This window comes from Phoca vitulina, unplaced genomic scaffold (genome assembly GCF_004348235.1).
Source record: "Phoca vitulina isolate PV1807 unplaced genomic scaffold, GSC_HSeal_1.0 scaffold3, whole genome shotgun sequence".
Lineage (NCBI taxonomy): Eukaryota > Metazoa > Chordata > Mammalia > Carnivora > Phocidae > Phoca > Phoca vitulina.
Window position 1 is genome coordinate 52,589,464 of NW_022589706.1, and position 16,836 is coordinate 52,606,299.

General features: G+C 39.7%; 1 protein-coding gene across 4 annotated transcripts in view; it reads right to left on the minus strand.

The window, feature by feature from the left end:
- ADAMTS3 (ADAM metallopeptidase with thrombospondin type 1 motif 3) overlaps positions 1-10,746 on the minus strand; it is a 252,350-nt gene extending 241,604 nt beyond the window's left edge. Inside the window, exons 1-2 of one of the 4 annotated variants that reach the window (XM_032400522.1) lie at positions 9,946-10,746; positions 7,190-7,217 (exon numbers count right to left, since the gene is read on the minus strand). In XM_032400522.1, the coding sequence (XP_032256413.1) occupies positions 7,190-7,217; positions 9,946-10,077 (160 nt within the window). In that variant the 5' untranslated portion in view covers positions 10,078-10,746. Of the gene's footprint in view, positions 1-7,189; positions 7,218-7,671; positions 8,351-8,531; positions 8,679-9,945 lie in introns of those variants that run through there. The other 3 variants (XM_032400523.1, XM_032400525.1, XM_032400524.1) reach the window with 3 other exon arrangements.
- Positions 10,747-16,836: the final 6,090 nt, after the last annotated feature.

Genomic DNA, 16,836 nt, shown 5'->3' on the forward strand with positions numbered 1-16,836 from the left:
TGCGGCATGATTACATGTGTGCTCCCTAGCATCCATCCTCCTTTTTCTTTAACTGCACCCCAGTGTTCCCTCAGGTTAACCATCCTGAATTCCACTCTTAGTCCCTGTAAATCAAGAGTGAAATGACTCAATCCAGGCCAATCAGAGCACTGCATCCCCTGCCACAGCGAATGGTTCCAGGATAAGCTTATGACTCAAGCCAAGTAGCCAATCAAACCACCCTCCCCCAGGACATTTTGCTGGGGCTATCAAAAAACAAGTGTTCTGTCTAGTGGGGTGAAAGGTAGAATGAAAGCCTAGAGATGCTGGTGACAGTCTTTGCCACAACCTGAGGGGCCACCAATCATACCCTGATAAAGAAACAGAGCCAACGCAGGAAAATGAGAAAGAAAGAAGAGTCGGGGGAGGAGAGAGAGGGATTTCTGACATTGTTTGAGCCCTCGGTTCAGCTATACCTGACTGATTACCTGATCAATTTTGTTTTCCTTAACCAGTGTCAAGTGGGTTCCTGTTATTTGCATCCAAAAGAGTCATGATTAATACAGGAACTTTCTCTCAATTAAATGGAAAGGACTTTCCATAAACAAGATGAAAAGAAGAAAGAATTCTGTCCGGTATACATGAAATAAAGTTGGCATGGAGTCGGTACAGAGTAATCGTTTTGCACTGTTCATTCCTTACCCAACTCCCCCCTACTGCCGTATTCCAATGAATTAAGCAATACTATATTGAGATATCAACTTTAAGATAATACATGAAAATAGAACTCTCAAAGAGCTGTCACATGGTGAGCTGAGTGGTTGGAGAGTTTACAAGTCCTTGACACAGTAAATTAAGGTTCCTGGAAATTCATGGTGGTAGGCAGACCTATCAAAAATGTATGGATTAGAATGGGGTGGCTCTCATTGAGTAAAAGTGTTTTTTAAAAAGCACAAGACTAAGATATACTAATAATAGCTATTATCCTAGCTTGCTTCCCATGTGCCAGCACTTTATGAATCCTTTACAATTCTATGAACTAAGAAGTAGTATTATGCCTATGTTTACACAGAAGAGATGCTTTGAGAGGTTAAAGTCAGCTAGAAAGTAGTAAACTACACAGTGAACAACAGTCTGTGCCCCTGACCATTTAATGGAAGAAAGGCAATGAATACTAATAGTCCTCTACTGGATAGGCTGGTTATGTTTTAGATTAAGGAATGGACTTTACATGTAAAAGAGAGAGATTTTTACATATAAAAGAGAACTCAAGCTCATACGATGAATGATTTCAATCATTCTTTTTAATTTATGTGCATATACACATATAAAAATATAAATGCTAAATAACAAAGAAAGATTGTAGGATATGTGATTTAACATCTAAGATCCCAGTATTTGAAGATGCGTATATTTAATCCTATCTTACTACCTACGAGTTTCCTAAATGTTATTTTTGTTTTATCAGTCACTTCAAAAACAAGATAGACTGTTTCATGCTGGTCACAGTTTATTCTAAATTCCATAAAGATTCATCAGTCTGAATTTGTGGCAATCATTTTTATAAACAAGAGACTGACGTGACCACAAAATCTCTCCTAAGGATTTACAGTTAGTCAGCAAAATCATGTAAACATATTTGGAAAATTAGGATGGATAAATTACTTGTGGGAACAGAGATTCCTAAACTAGAAAAACTCTTCCCACGCTTTACTATCCATTCTAAACAATAATACAACTCTCAAATTCTATGAGGTGGATGAATCTTTTCATAGTACTACTAAAGTTTACAAAACGTTTTTATAATTGATCATACTTTTGGGTACTTGATAACTAGAAAAATGATTAATTCATTACGTATTTCAAAGATTGCACAATCAAGAATTTAAAAATTATATTCAGATTTAGGGAGAACAGAGCCAAAACTAATTTAAAACTGAAATTTTTAAAAATCAACACTTCCCTATACTACTAGTAAAAGTTCAGATCATACAAACTTCTTTAAAAGCCATCTGTCAAAACGTATTATGTTAATTTGGTTTTACTCAGCAATCAGCTTCTAGGGCTTTCTCCTAAAGTAGTCATTTGAAAAGCAGGCAGCTATCTATATTAAACACTGTGTGGTAACATTCATTATCATGAGAAAATAGGTGTCCTTAGGGAAATAAGTACCTAAATTAAGGTTTATTAGGATAATGAGATTAAACTATGTTTATAAGGATTTTGTAATGCTATGGTAAACTATACTAAAATAGCAAATAAAACAAAAACACATATACAAAAAATAATCCACACAATCTGTGCACTGAAAGATGACTGAGCAAGAATATGCTAAATTATAACAGTTTGGTACTTAAGATGATTGTCAAAAAGCTGGGGAATACAGAAAAACTAAAGAAGACAATTTTAATGGGCACATGTAAAACATCTATATTCAGAAGAAAAACTAATGAAAAAGAATAATTCAATAATTTCTAATAATAGATGTAGCACAGTCTAGGAGTAAAAGCTGATCTCTATTGGAGCAACACAAAGAGAAGGTTCCCAAAATTCTGTCATTAGAGTTCCATCTAAGTCATCACTGTCAATATATCCAGTCCAAGTAACATAACCAAATCCTTCATATTGAAACCACTCATGATTTTACCAGGCAATTTGGAATTGTCCCTAATGGCTTTCCAAGGTAATCTGGATTGGCTACCCACAAGCAAAGAATGCTTAGAGATAATCATCCTGGAAGCAGAAGTGACCATGGGGATTTCTTAACATTTCTGAGCAATATTATGATTATTTGGTATAATGACAAGGAAAAACAGTGAAAGTATGGGGAAGAAATATTTCAGCTAAACAGCAATAATAGTTTGCTGGTAATAGATTAACATGCTACACTAAATAACATCTTCATCTACAAAGCTTAAAGCATTTAATATTAGCCATTATGATGTTCAATGGAGGGATGGAAGCTAAATCAGTGAAGTCAAATGCATGATCTTTAGGTACAAGAAAGAACAGTGGCTATACAGGAAGCTAAAATCCTAAATTTTACGAAGGATCCCTTTAAACCCCTTTAAATCACACTTTAAACCACAGTATTGCTGCTGGCAACTTGGTAGATTTTAATCTTAGGTTATCTTATTTCCCCTGATGCCTGAAACAGAGATCTCAAGTAGACATTAGTGCAAAATTAGTGGGCATTCCCAACCTGCACATAATTCAGTTCAATTTACCAAATCTTATTGAACAGAAACAGAAAAGTGTAAGAAACCAATAAACCTAGCTCCGTGAGCTTTGTGGAATGAAAAGAGAAGTCACAAGGAGCCTTGATAACACTGAATAATTAATTGTATAGCCATTATCACCATCCTCATTTTCTTAGGGACCAATTAAACCTGGAGAGGGGCACAGAACAAGAGCATTTAAGACAAGCCAGAACACTAGGTGAATCCCAATCCCTGCTTACTAGATCTATGCACTGAATAACAAATATTTGAGGACCCACGAGGTACCAAGCCCAATTTTATATACCGGGGATACAGCAATCATCAAGACAAAGTGTTTGCTCTCATGAGGTCTACACCAGTAGAAATGCCTACTATAAGCCAAGGACTAGGGGAAGTGACTCACACTAAACCTTGAAAACCAAATAAGTACCTGCAAATGATGAACCAATATTTCTCAGTAAACTGGATATTTGAGAGGACATGATTAGCGACTTTATTTTGTTAAGAATGAAATGTAATGGAATTTGAGACCTGGAAACAGAAATAGGGCAGAGAAAGATAGATATGCCCTGATTCCAAGAGGGGGGATAAGTGAGGGAACTCAGCCCAACACCAAAGCCTCACAATGATTTTTCCTCTAATGATACTCAGGCAATTTCAGAGTGGTAGCTTATGAAACAAAGGATTCAGAGAATTCTTTTGCAGATTTTACAGAAATCTCCAATTTCTACAGGACCATGATTATTTCCTAAGCCCCATGTGTCACAGAGCAAGACTACTTACCCAATCAGGCCAGCCAACCAGCTGCCCACAATTACCCTAGGTGTCCTACCAAGGCCATACTCTGAGTCAGAATGAAAGAGCTCTCTGATATGCCACAGAAGTATGTTAATGACCTCAGGAAACACACTTACACATATATACACAAGGCATACGCACTCACACATGTATCTATACGTATATATGTGTATGTATGTATACATGTATGAGTGTATGTATGTGTGGGTGCAGACAGGTAGGTAGGTAAGCAGTTCCTCTTCGGTTGACCAAGAAGCAGAGAAGTAGGTCGGAGTTCAAAGCCTATTTGCCCAGTTTCTCTAGGGTGAATCATACTTGCCCACATACCAAGAAGGCATTTTTCCACTGGGCTGGAGAGAGAAGGAAAGAAGCAAAGGCCCATCAACACACAACGTAGGTGATATTTCTATACACATTCTAACCTGCCCTCATCACAACCGCCTTCTCTCTACCTAAATAAAAGCCTTCCGACTCTCTAGGGGTTGAAGCATTTTAGACACATTTTTTATTGCTTTCTTAAGCACATATTGCATAACTATATTTATTAAAAACACTTAAAAACGGGCAAAATTAACCTGTCCTGTCAGAAGCCAAGAGAGCAGTTACCCATCATGTGGGGACAGTGCAAAGAAGGTAGCACAAGGGCTAGTAATGTTGTACTTCTCGATCCAGACGCTAGTCACCAGGAGGGCTCCCTTCCGGAAGGGTCAGCAAGGTGTACACTCATACGCACTAGCCTGCATGAATAGTATATCTCAGTAGAAACTATTTTTTTTAAATTCAGCTTCCTAATAATCTGTGGTTTGTCACTAATCTATAGTTATCTCTTCCTGAGACATTAAATTATACAGAAATCATTCAGAACCATGGACTTTTCTCTAGCCGATTTGGAGACCAGTAAAAATAATTCTACAAGCCTTATTAATCTTTTCTAATTGTACCGTTGATCAAATAGCACCTCTAAGCAGTTATATAAAACCACTTTTAAAATAATTCTTGGGAAAAAATTACTTAATTATATGTAGAGGAGGGCATTTTACCAAACTTTCAGGTTAACAACCCCTTTGCACGTTGGGACAAGGGAAAGAAATCTCATTCCTATACATAGATTTTTTTTTTTAAACGTATTTTTAAATCCCTTTTAAGTGCTACATAAATGATTATATCCCAAAGCCAAATGATAGCTATACTTTTACTATCACAAGACTCATGAGTCAAACCTATTTTTATCTTTATTTCTTCTCTTCACTCAACCTGAAAATGGTAAATAAAAATGACAGTAATAAAAAAGAGAAACGCTATAAAGCAGAGGAACTTGGGAGCAAGAAAATCTCCAGCAACACAGTCTAAGAGTCCCCTGCCCTCCCCTCTTCCACACTGCTACTCATCTTCCTCTACCAAATTTAAGCACACCTGTACCACTTCCTTCTCTGCAGAAACCTGCAACTGAAGTAATTTATATTAACAAAAGGACTGGACCAAAGTCTAACTCAGGGCCTCTTACAGGAGAACATGCTGATTCTATCTGAAAATTTAATCAAAGCATATATTTTATTCCTTTGATAGAATGGGTAATCTTTTTTATAGAATGGGTTATCTTTGATAGAATGGGTAATCTTTTTTCCTTTTTTTTTTGCAGGGCTTGAACTGACAACCCAGAGATCAAGACCTGAGCTGAGATCAAGAGTTGGACACTTAACCAACAAAGCCATCCAGGCACCCCTAGGATGGGCCATCTTAACACAGCTTTTTAATTTACATATTGAAAAGTTGGGATGTTTAAGTAATCAAATGTTTAAGCAATAAAAAAGGAAGACAGTTTTCTTTTTTACTTGTTTGAGGATTTTTTTTTAAGTCCTTCTTTAAAAAGATAGATATTCATGACTGAATGTTATCAGCTACACATAACAAATGTCTCTTCACAGACACTGTATATTTAATACAGTTCTCAGTCACTGTCCTCCCCTTTGTCCTACTCTTACTATGGAGGTCTAAGCTTGGAGAAGAGTTCCAACAATGCCAAACACTGCACAGGAAGGGAGCATTCTGACATATGCGGACAGACAGCTACATACGGACACCTCTGGGCCTGGATCTTCGGGTCCCTGCATTAGTTTACAAGTATGGAATCCTCCCAGCTCTCCACTATGCACTCTAGCTGGTAGCTGTAGAACCTCTCAAGCCTCATTTTCTCCAAATCTGAAACAGGCACAATGGTGTCTCTACCTCGTGTGTGCTTGTGAGAGTTAGATGACACAATGCACACAAAGCAATTAATACAGTGCCCGACGCACAGCACACAGGCAATGACAGGTAACTGTGTTTGTAGTAATCAAAACTTTTCACTTCAAAGATGACTTCACAATATCACCTGACAAATACAGAATTTAAAGAGACTAATACACTGCCAAAAGGAAAATTTATCTTTTAAAGTAATCCAAGTTAAATGTATATAAAAAGACTTTGAATGGAGCCTGGCTTCTGGCCAGATGACTTTCAGTCTCTGAATTCAGAACAAATACTATTATAAATAGCTTCAAAAAAAGATCATGTGGACTTGGGAGTGACCTGTTACAAGTCACCTATACTCTCTGAGCCTCAGTCTTCTCACCCATAAAATGGGAATAATTCCCACATCATCAGGTAATACTGAAGTTTTAGACATTATTTTCAAAGTGCCTAACAATATCTTGCACATTAGTAGATAATTATTGTAAAGCAGATGGAATGAGAGAAGTCATCAGAGGTCTTATACAAAGCTGGAAAAATTTTAAGAGAAACATTTTCATCCTCTTTCATTTTTCCCTCCTTTGTAGCATTCTTACACTTTGCCTTCTGTTCTAATCAGAGGTGTTCCTCCTAATGCTCCACAAGTTGATTTGATTTGACTTATCTCCATGTCTTCTTCCAACCTCTACATCATCCTCCAAGTACCTACCAGTGGCTTGTCCAGGGACAGTAAAAAACTGATGCATTACAAGTCCAACGGCAGAATTTTTATATCCCTTTAACTCCGTCTGAAGAAAGTGGGGCCCTCCTCCCGAAAGAGGAAGAGAACAGAAATGCTCCTGAACTACGAATTATTTTTTTTAACCACAAACAGGAGAAATTTCAGAAACAATATTTTAATTAGCTTATTTCATTCTCTACTTTCTACCAAGATAAGAATGACATCTGAGAACAAGGCTTACCTATTTGCACCATTTCTTCATTCCCAGCCTGTAAAGGAGGGGGAAAAGTAAAAAGAAACAGTTACTGGGTTTCATCTTATCACTTGTACGTTTTATTTCTACCAGTAATGCTTTTCAGGAGCTAATCGGGAGATGCGGGAGATGGGGACTGGTGCCTAAAGGCTGCGCCTTGGTTTGTAGGTTCTTGTGGCAAGAGAATGAGCCAATTCAATAACAGTCTGGAACGGGGAGTTGTTTGCCCGTTTTAATTTTAATATTTATAAAGCCAGCAAAAATAAATACTGACATTCAATATACTTTTCTTAAAACTCAGATACTGGGTGAGGATTAGCAAAGAAAATCTCTGTATTCATATGCGTGAAAAGAAACCTAAAAGGGGGCCCGATATATCAGATTTGAGGTCAAGAATCAACTAGACAATCTTCTACTTTTTTTTAACCTATGGCCACACCAGGCCGACCAGAGAAGCTACAAAAACTCACAGAGAAATTCTGTGCCCGAAGTCCCACCGGCCCCGAGCTGATGTGATTTACAACAAACGGCTCGGGGCTCCGCTCGTCCCGCCGAGCCTTCTCAAGGACTCTTCAGAGAGCATCGAGCTTCACCTTGAGTCTCCAAAGGGTGGGGGCTGGGCCGAAAAGCAACAGAGCTGCACTCAACTTAGCTTTAAAAGAGGAGGAGTTGTGCGGAGGGGGAGGGGAGTAACGCGGCCGGCGCCTCCAGCCTCTGCCCAGGAAAATGCAGGGCAGGAAACGTCCCCAGTCCCCCTCCCCAACTGTCAAACCCCAGCCCGGCCGCGGTCCTCCCAGGACACGTGTCTACTGGATCGCTCCCTGTCCGGCCCAAGGACTTCCTGAAACCCCCGCCTCCGGCTGCCCGAAAAAGCTGTGAGTCAGTGAGGAGGAGAGAAAACCCCGCGAACCCTACTCCGGCGGCAGCAACCAGAGCACTGGGATCCTGGACCCAGCGTTCAGAACTTCATTCAAGCGCCCAGACCGCCCTCCGGAAAGGGGAAACCCAGATGGCCCGGCGAGGATGCGAATTGGCTGCAGTTTGTCACCAGGAATTGTTACGAATGCCGCAAAGGGGGGTGGGGGGAAGCCCTAGGTGTGACAAGCCTGGGCTCCCAGAGTGGGAGTCACAACCCACCCCTGCAATTCAACCCCCCACCCCAGAAAACCCCGCACGCTGCGCCCAGCCCTCAAACACCGTTCCTGAAGGCACAAGATAACAGGGAAGGGTGGGAGGGGGGGAGGAGGAAAGAGAGGAGGGGAAAGAGGGGAGGAACTTTTTCGGGAAAAGGTTGGGTTTGAGTTTTTTATTGTTATTATTTTCCACTTACTTGTCCATCAGCTGAAGTCCTAACCTCTACCAGAGCGGCTGCTATCAACCAAAGTGACAGGAGAACCATCACGAGTCGAGTTCACTTTTCAACTACTGGGCAAAGCAAATGCCCAGAGCAAACCCCCCCCCAAAATAAGTTTCTTTAAAAAAAAAAAGAAAGAAAGAAAGAAAAAGAAAAAAAGGCAAAATAAAAAAAAAACTGATCTTCTGTGATTTGCTTCAATGAAAATGAAATTTGAGCTCTGAGACTGGCCCCCTCTGCTCTGCAGTTCTTTCCACTTCACCTTCTCACCCCGTTCTCCCAAACAGAGTGTGCAGGAGCGAGAAGGTGCTGCGAGCCGGGCACGGGCTGCGCCGGGAGAGGGGGAAGGGACGAGGGGCTTCCAACTATCTCTGCCCAAAGCGGCTTTTCCTGGGCTTTTCGAGCACCATTGGTTCCTAAGGTTAGCGCGGAGAATGCTTGGATGCCCTGGAGCACAGCAGGGGTAAGTATTAGCGAGAGAGAGGAGCGAGCGGGAGCGGGAGAAAGAGGCAGGGAGAGGGCGACTCCGCCGCTCACACAGAGGTGGGGGCGGGAGGAGCCGAAGGGGAGGAGGAGGAGGCTGGCGGAGGAGGTGGGAGGAGTGGGTCGCTAGCCGGCTCCTGTTGCTCTCAGTGCGGCGGTCTGCTGGCTGCCGGCGACCCGCCGGGCGCTAATAAGGCGGCCGGAGCCCCCCGGGCGGCCCCTCCCGCCGCAGTGCCCACGTCACGCGGGGCCGGGGCCCGCGCCCCCCGCGCCCGCCGGCAGGGCCGGGGCGGGCGCGGCCGGCGCGGGAGGACGGCAAGGAGTGGGGAGGAGTGGGGACGATCCCGTAGGCGGCCGGCCCCAGGCAGGGTCGGGGTTTGAAACCGCTTAGGTGGGGACTCGTGTGGCGGGGGGTCGAGCACCCCCCTCCCCGAGATCCTCTCCTGCCCCCGCCAGATGGGCTAGGGGAAGGGGGCGGTCCAGGGAAGCCGCTGGTCCCTACTGGCGGGACCCGCGTTGAGTTAATTATAGGAAGGGGGAGGGTCCAAGGGCCGCTCCTGGGCTTTAGGAAATTCACCTCCTCCAAACTCCAGTGTCTCCCAGCTAGGGAAAAGACTCCCCGGAGAGAACCCCAAGAACCTCCTGGGTTTAACGACGCGGCTAAATGCCCTCCAGACGCCTACCACGTTTTGTGGGGGTGGCCCCTCCCCACTTTAAGTTCTTGTTTATGCTTTACTCGTTTATATTACTTTTGAAAGATATCATGTCTCTTCCTTGACTCACCCGGATGCTTCCGTTTATCACTAGAGTACACAGGCCTCAGCGTCTCTCCCTCCCAACAAGATTAAGTTATCAAATGATTTCTGCCCACTGTGGCCGAAGCTTCCTGGGAGGAGATGACACCAACCTGGGCTCCAGAGCCCTGAAGATGTGAAGACACTTGGCTGGAATCCAAGCCCACGATGGCTTCCTGAGGTAGACAGACACCCCTGTGGCTGCTTTCTTGGGAGCAGAGGGCTGGAAAAGAGAGTATTTCCATCCTCCTCTGACCAGTTTCGGATCCTCACTCCCCAGAACAGACCATGAGAGGGGGGTGATTAGGCACAACTTTAGGTATAATCCTCAAAACTTCAACTGGAATCTTGAAAAGGCCTACCTAAAATAAAATGTGTAGAAGCTAATGTTTATTTTGCTAAGGGATTCTTTAGTAAATCATAGTTCTTTTCTTTTTTAAAAATGGTGCGGAGTCTGGAGGTTTCTTATACTTTGATTCATTATTTAAGGGTTGCATCTTTAACTTACACATGGCAAGATCTGTGTTCACTGGTGTGTTATCTACTAAGTCTTCTCAAAATCATGTATATGGGACGCTTATATGTACAAATGAGAAACCAGATAACTAAATGACCAGATAACCTAAATACCCCCAATGGGGTATTAGGTTCATTAGTTTTGGGGTGGAATTATAATTAGACCCCAGCACTGAAATATGCTAAGTTACTTTTTCCCTTCAGTTAAAGCCTTCAGCATGTTTGTAACCTGTCATTGACTTTCTATCCAGGCAGTGCTTTGCTGAATTTTATACCTAGTTTACTTAGTCATTAAAAAGAAATAATCCTCTGGATGTTTCGGTGGCTCAGGTCATGATCCCAGGGTCCTCCCATAAGCCCCACATCGCTTCTTACTCAATGGGGATACTGCATCTCCCTCTGCCTCTTTCTCTTTCTGACAAATAAATAAAATCTTTAAAAAAAAAAGAATCCTCATGTTCTATAAGTAAAAAGTATGTCAATTTACACTGACAAGTAAAAGAATACTAGAGTACAAGTCAGAAAACCTGGGTGCTAGGCCCAGCTTGGTCTGTTTGACCTTGAGAAGTCACCAAACTATTTTGGTTTTCCCCCATGAGATATTTCAGCTCTAAAAATTCTCTGATTTTAAGTAATAACAAATACTGTATTTAGACATGGCATTACAGTAGTCCTTTTTGTGTTAAATTTTACGAAGTTCTGACATTTGGTATCATAACCCCTGGCACAACAAGCAATTCATATGACTTTCATGAAAACAGTGGCTTCAGACATTTGGGGCCATGACCACAGAGAGAAATGTATTTTACATTGTGACCCAGTAAAAATTTCATGATTCAGTACATGCTACACACAACAACTCTGATATTTTCTGTCCTATTTGTTTCCTGTGTTCTCCCCCTCCAATTTTGGTCAGGATCCACTTCATTGCTTTCACAACCCAGTGAATCATGACCCTCATTCTGACAAACATTGATTTGAGAGCTTACAAGAAGCTTTATATTTCTTGGATTCTAAATGAGTTAAGTTCAGATTAATAAGGTTCTCCCAATATACTCTAAGACAAATTTTCTCAAAGTATGTCCTGGAATGTTAAATGTTTTACACACACACACACACACAAATTCTCTGACAGTCAACTAAAATTTGTGACGTACTCAGATAAACAACCTGAAATGGATTTCTTTATTTCAGAACTTCACAGGGACTTTGATATCCTAAGCACACTGTGAGTCTTCCAGAGAGAGATATAGTGCTCTATGGTCCTCATACTGATTTGACCACAGAATGCTTTTTTTCTTAGGCTTTATCCTCTGAAGAACACACTACGTGGGGAAATGCCATTGCAAAGACCAATTATTAAAGTAAAATGAACTCTGAGTCAGATAGGTAGGATTCACATGCAGATTCAGCTTGAGTTTATCAATCTAAAATTAGTTTAATAATACTGCTTTTGAAAAATGTTTATGAAAATTAACAGAACCTTGCATGTAAACTGTTTAGCCCGTGGTCTAGAACATAATAAGGGCCTAAATGAAGATATTTTTTTACTTGAAACTATATGGTGTATGTGCAGATGGCTCAATGGGAATGAAATATGGCGAGTTCTAAGAAAAGTAGGAAAATGTAAAGACCTAAAATGTGACGACGGGGCGCCTGGGTGGCTCAGTTGGTTAAGCAACTGCCTTCGGCTCAGGTCATGATCCTGGAGTCCCTGGATCGAGTCCCGCATCGGGCTCCCTGCTCGGCAGGGAGCCTGCTTCTCCCTCTGACCCTCCCCCCTCTCATGTGCTCTCTCTCATTCTCTCTCTCTCAAATAAATAAATAAAATCTTTAAAAAAAAAAAAAAAAAAGACCTAAAATGTGACGAACTTTTAATTTTACCAGACATAATGCAGGGAATCAAAAGCAAAGCTGTTATTAAGTTCCTTTCACAACTGACCCCTACGTGCCTGCTTCGAAATAAATTCCTGCCTTTCCCTCCATGTTTCTTTGCCTCTAGCTCGTGCTGTTTCCCACACTCATGTCCATGTGCTAGCTCAAATACTAAACCAATGCTTGTAGTAGGTTTTCTTTCAAAATATGTTTGAAGTAGAGAAACAATTTCAAAAGTAGTCACATATATGTAGTCTCCCTAATTGTGAAATCAGTCCCTTTAAGACTTAAGTTTCATGAAATCAGTTGATGTATGGACATTTTAATCTGTGCATCCTCATATTGGCAACAATTAACTAAGCAGGAGTGTGTGTGTGTGTGTGTGTGTTTTCCATTTGAGGCTGACTGGTCAATGTTGTATATTTTGTCATAATTTGACAATAATTTCATACCCCATGTGTATTGTGTTTTAAACATATAAACAAATTTTTGTCATTTCTTACAGCAAAAAAATTCATTTATAATTTATTGTTTTGCTATTTACCTTTCCCACGCTTTTTTTTTTATAAGATTTGTTTTTAGAGCAGTGTAAGGTTCATAGCAGAGCTGAGGAGGAGATGGAGATTTCTCATATACCCCCTGCCCCTGCACGACAGAACCTCCACTAATATCAGCACCCTCCAAACTGTAACAAAAGAGTGGTACATTAGTTAGAATTGATGAAACTGTACTGACACATCATAACCACCCAAAGTCCATAGTTGACGTATGGTTCACTCTCGCTTTTGTATATTCTATGGATTTGGACAAATGTATAATGGACTGTATATCCATCATTATCATACAGAGTATTTTCACTGCCCTAAAAATCCTCTATGCTCCACCTACTCATCCCTTCCCATCCCCCAACCCCTGGCAACCACTCATCTTTTTTACTGTCTCCATAGTTTTGCCTTTTTTCAGAATGTCATATAGTTGGGATCATGCAGTGTGCGGCCTTTTCGGATTGTCTTCCTTCACTTAGTGGTACGCATTTAGGTTTCCTCCATGTCTTTTCATGGCTTGATTGCTCACTTCTTTTTAGTGTTCAATAATATTCCATTGCCTGGATATACCCCAGGTTAGGCATTCTGCTACTGAAGGACATCTTGGTTGCTTTCAAGATTGGCAATTATAAATAAAATTGCTAGAAACATCCATGTGTGGGGTTTTGTGTGGATATAAGTTTTCAACTTCTTTGGGTAAATACCAAGGATCATGATTGCTGGATCATATGGTAGAGGTATATTTAATTTTATAAGAAACTGCCAAACTGTCTTCCAAAGTGGCTGTACCATTTTGCATTCTCACCAGTGAGGAATATTTGAGAGTTCCTGTTGTTCCACATCTTTGTCAGTATTTGGTGGTGTCAGTTTTCCAGATTTTGACCATTCCAATAGGTATAGATCGGTATCTCATTGTTTTAATTTGCATTTCCCTGAAGCCATATAAGGTAGAGCATCTTTTCATGTGCTTCTTTGCCATCTGTATATCTTCTTTGCTAAAGTGTCTGCTAAGGTCTTTGGCCCATTTTTTAATTGGGTTGTTTATTTTCTTATTGTTGAGTTTTAGTTCTCGGTGTATTTTAGAGAATAGTTCTTTATCTTTATTTGCAAAAAAATTTTACAAATACTTTCTCCCAGTTTCTGGCTTGTCTTCTTATTCTCTTGACCTTGTCTTTCACAGAGCACAAGTTTTTAATTTTAATTGTTTTAGTGTTTTCCCATACTTTTCATATATCTATGACCTCCTGTCAATATTAATTAGATAGATCATAATTTTTATGTCTTTCCCATGGTCAAATAAATCTGAGAAATTCTCTACTCAACTTTGTTCAAAATATAAGTACAGAATTTATCGCATCATAATTAATCAGATTTATATCTGCCCCTTCCTCTAAATTGCAAGTTCCTTGAGGACATTGACCTCTGCTTTATTCACTTTCAATTACAGGTATCTAGACAAATTTCCATCCCACGTAAGTTACAGAGAACTGTACTACTTCCTGAGCATGTCCAGGGAAAATCATGTCCTTTTTTTCCCTACCTGGTGATGAGCTTTATTCCAGGCCCTGGAATTCTTAGCTTCTAGAACCAACACAGAGAAACACGAGAGTAGGTACGTGGACCTGACCATTATAAGAACGTGAGAGCTGGGCCCATTGGCTATCTTCTCCACTTCTCCCACCCCTATAGCCTCAAAGAACACTGCTGTGAGATGTATTTTCTCATAGCAGAATGAGAAAATGGGGCTGATAGCATCACATATGGAATTAGTTTGATGCTCATTAAGGATAAGAGTCTTCCTCTCACATAGCACCCTCCCCTGTTTTATGTAATACTGATTTTTCATTTGTGGATCAGAGACTCAGGCATGCTGTGTATACATTACTGTTAGTATTTTTAACCAAGCTGTTAGGTTGGTTAGGAGTTAGGATGCTAACTTTTCATACCCATAGAATAGAGCCTGGCACATAGTAGGCACTCAAACAATATTTGTTCAATAAATGAGGGAGGGAATAGTTCCTGTTTCTACTTAGCAGAGTGAAATGAATATATATTTTTTTTCCCTCCTATTAGTGAATAAGCTATTTCCAACTTGACCTTTTTTACGGGAGTTTTTGGAAGTCCCATTGAAAGAAAAAAAATTAAACAGGAAAATTTATGAATACAAGGATCAAGAAATTAGAAATGGAAAAGCCCTACTAGGTCATCAAGTTCATTCTTTGGTTTGTGGTTGAGGCAGTGTTATTCCCACCATCTTTTCCTTCAGAGGAAAACCATTATCTTATGTGGATAAACTTGGACATCCAGAATTTTTTGTATTTCATGATTTGCTTTTGGAAGAATAATTCCACCTTGGGACAAGACTTGAGGGAAAATTATTCCTCATATTCCTTGATTTTCCTTTTTCTTGACTTGGGATTATTCATTGTACCCTTATCTTTGATTAGCACCATAAATAGCCTTCTTTCCTTAATAAAGCTTGAGTTAACGATGTATTTAACTGTTTATACCTAACTAACATAAACAGATATTACCATCTACGTTCCATTACTTTTATAATCTTTCTCTTTTCTTCAAGTTTTTGAAATATTTTTTGCTTGGAAGAAGTAAAAAAGCTTAAAAGATCAGTCTTCCTGAGGGTTAAACAGAAATAAGATAATACTTAAAATTTAAAATTCTTCCAAATGTTCCTTTATATGGCACAACTCTATAGTTATAGCTATTCTATTAGTGAAGCATTGAGAATTATCATCAGATTACTTTGCATTTATGCCATAATTTCCCTCTTGATAATTCAAGGAACTCTACTATAGTGGAACTCAGGATAAAACAGATGAATATTTAGGACTACTGAATGTAGTCAATGTATTCTCTTGGAGAAGTTCAAAATCAGAGATGTGGCACAGTGCTTTTCATATAGTTGACTATGCAATAAATATATGATAAATTTAGTTAAATATCTAACCGACTCCTACTAATTATACCAACCCTTATATTTTGAAATGCCACCAAATTGTTAACTTCAAAACTGTATGTTGTTTTCTGTAATTCTCAACTCAATGATACATAACATTTGGGAGGTACTTCACAGTACAAAAGTCTATGAATTAATTACCATTTTTTAAAAAAATAGAGTAGAATTTACCATTTTCAATGGAACTCAACAGCATGTATTGAGGGAGAGAGAGCTCTAGCAAATTAGCACTTACAGCTCGTAAATCGAGTTGTCTTACAGGAGAACGTAAGTTACTTTCAAGCCAGAAACTTAATTAAGTGTTCTGAATTTATGCTAGAGACAAAACCAGATGAAATGGTTTTCTGTGGAAAAAAGCTATATTAAAATTACAGTTGGGAGAATCCCTCCACTTAAGGAAGAGTTGCTACTGTTAATTAACAAAGCAAGTTCTGCAATAAAATTTCCTGTAGATTTTTGAGATTAGGATACTTGACTCTCTCCATGATGTCTAAAAGCAAAGAAATAGAGTCAAACATCTTCTGGATATCCAGTCCAATGATTACACAGAAAATCACAGTTATGCTATATGGTGAGGCAAGTGTATTTTGCACATCATTGCAACACATTTGAACCAACAGAGTTTATATTTTATTATTAACTTTCTGAACCCACATTTGGTATCCATTGACTGGCAAAGTGTTCACAAAATGTTTATAAGGGTTTTATCTTTTTTTCTATGGGAAAAACAAACTTTCATTCCTCTGAGTTATCAAAATTCATCCCCAATTTTACCACATAAAAACAACTTTTCAATAAGATTAGTTCTTGAGTTCTTGGCATGTTATATTCATTCACTTAGGCAGCAATTAACTTTTTCCAGACTAGAATTAGGAATAATTTGCATAGAGAAAATGGGCAGAAAACAATCCACCACAGAAATGAAAAATTAGTTATGAAATCAACAACCAGTCTTAGACTATCTCTTAAGAAAACACAATTCACAATCTTAGAATCTAGCTTTTTTAGGAAAAACAAAAAACAGAAATAAAAACAAAAACAAAACAAAGAAGCCTGAACTCTGATCTGGAAAGACAGGTTTTTATCTGAATCTA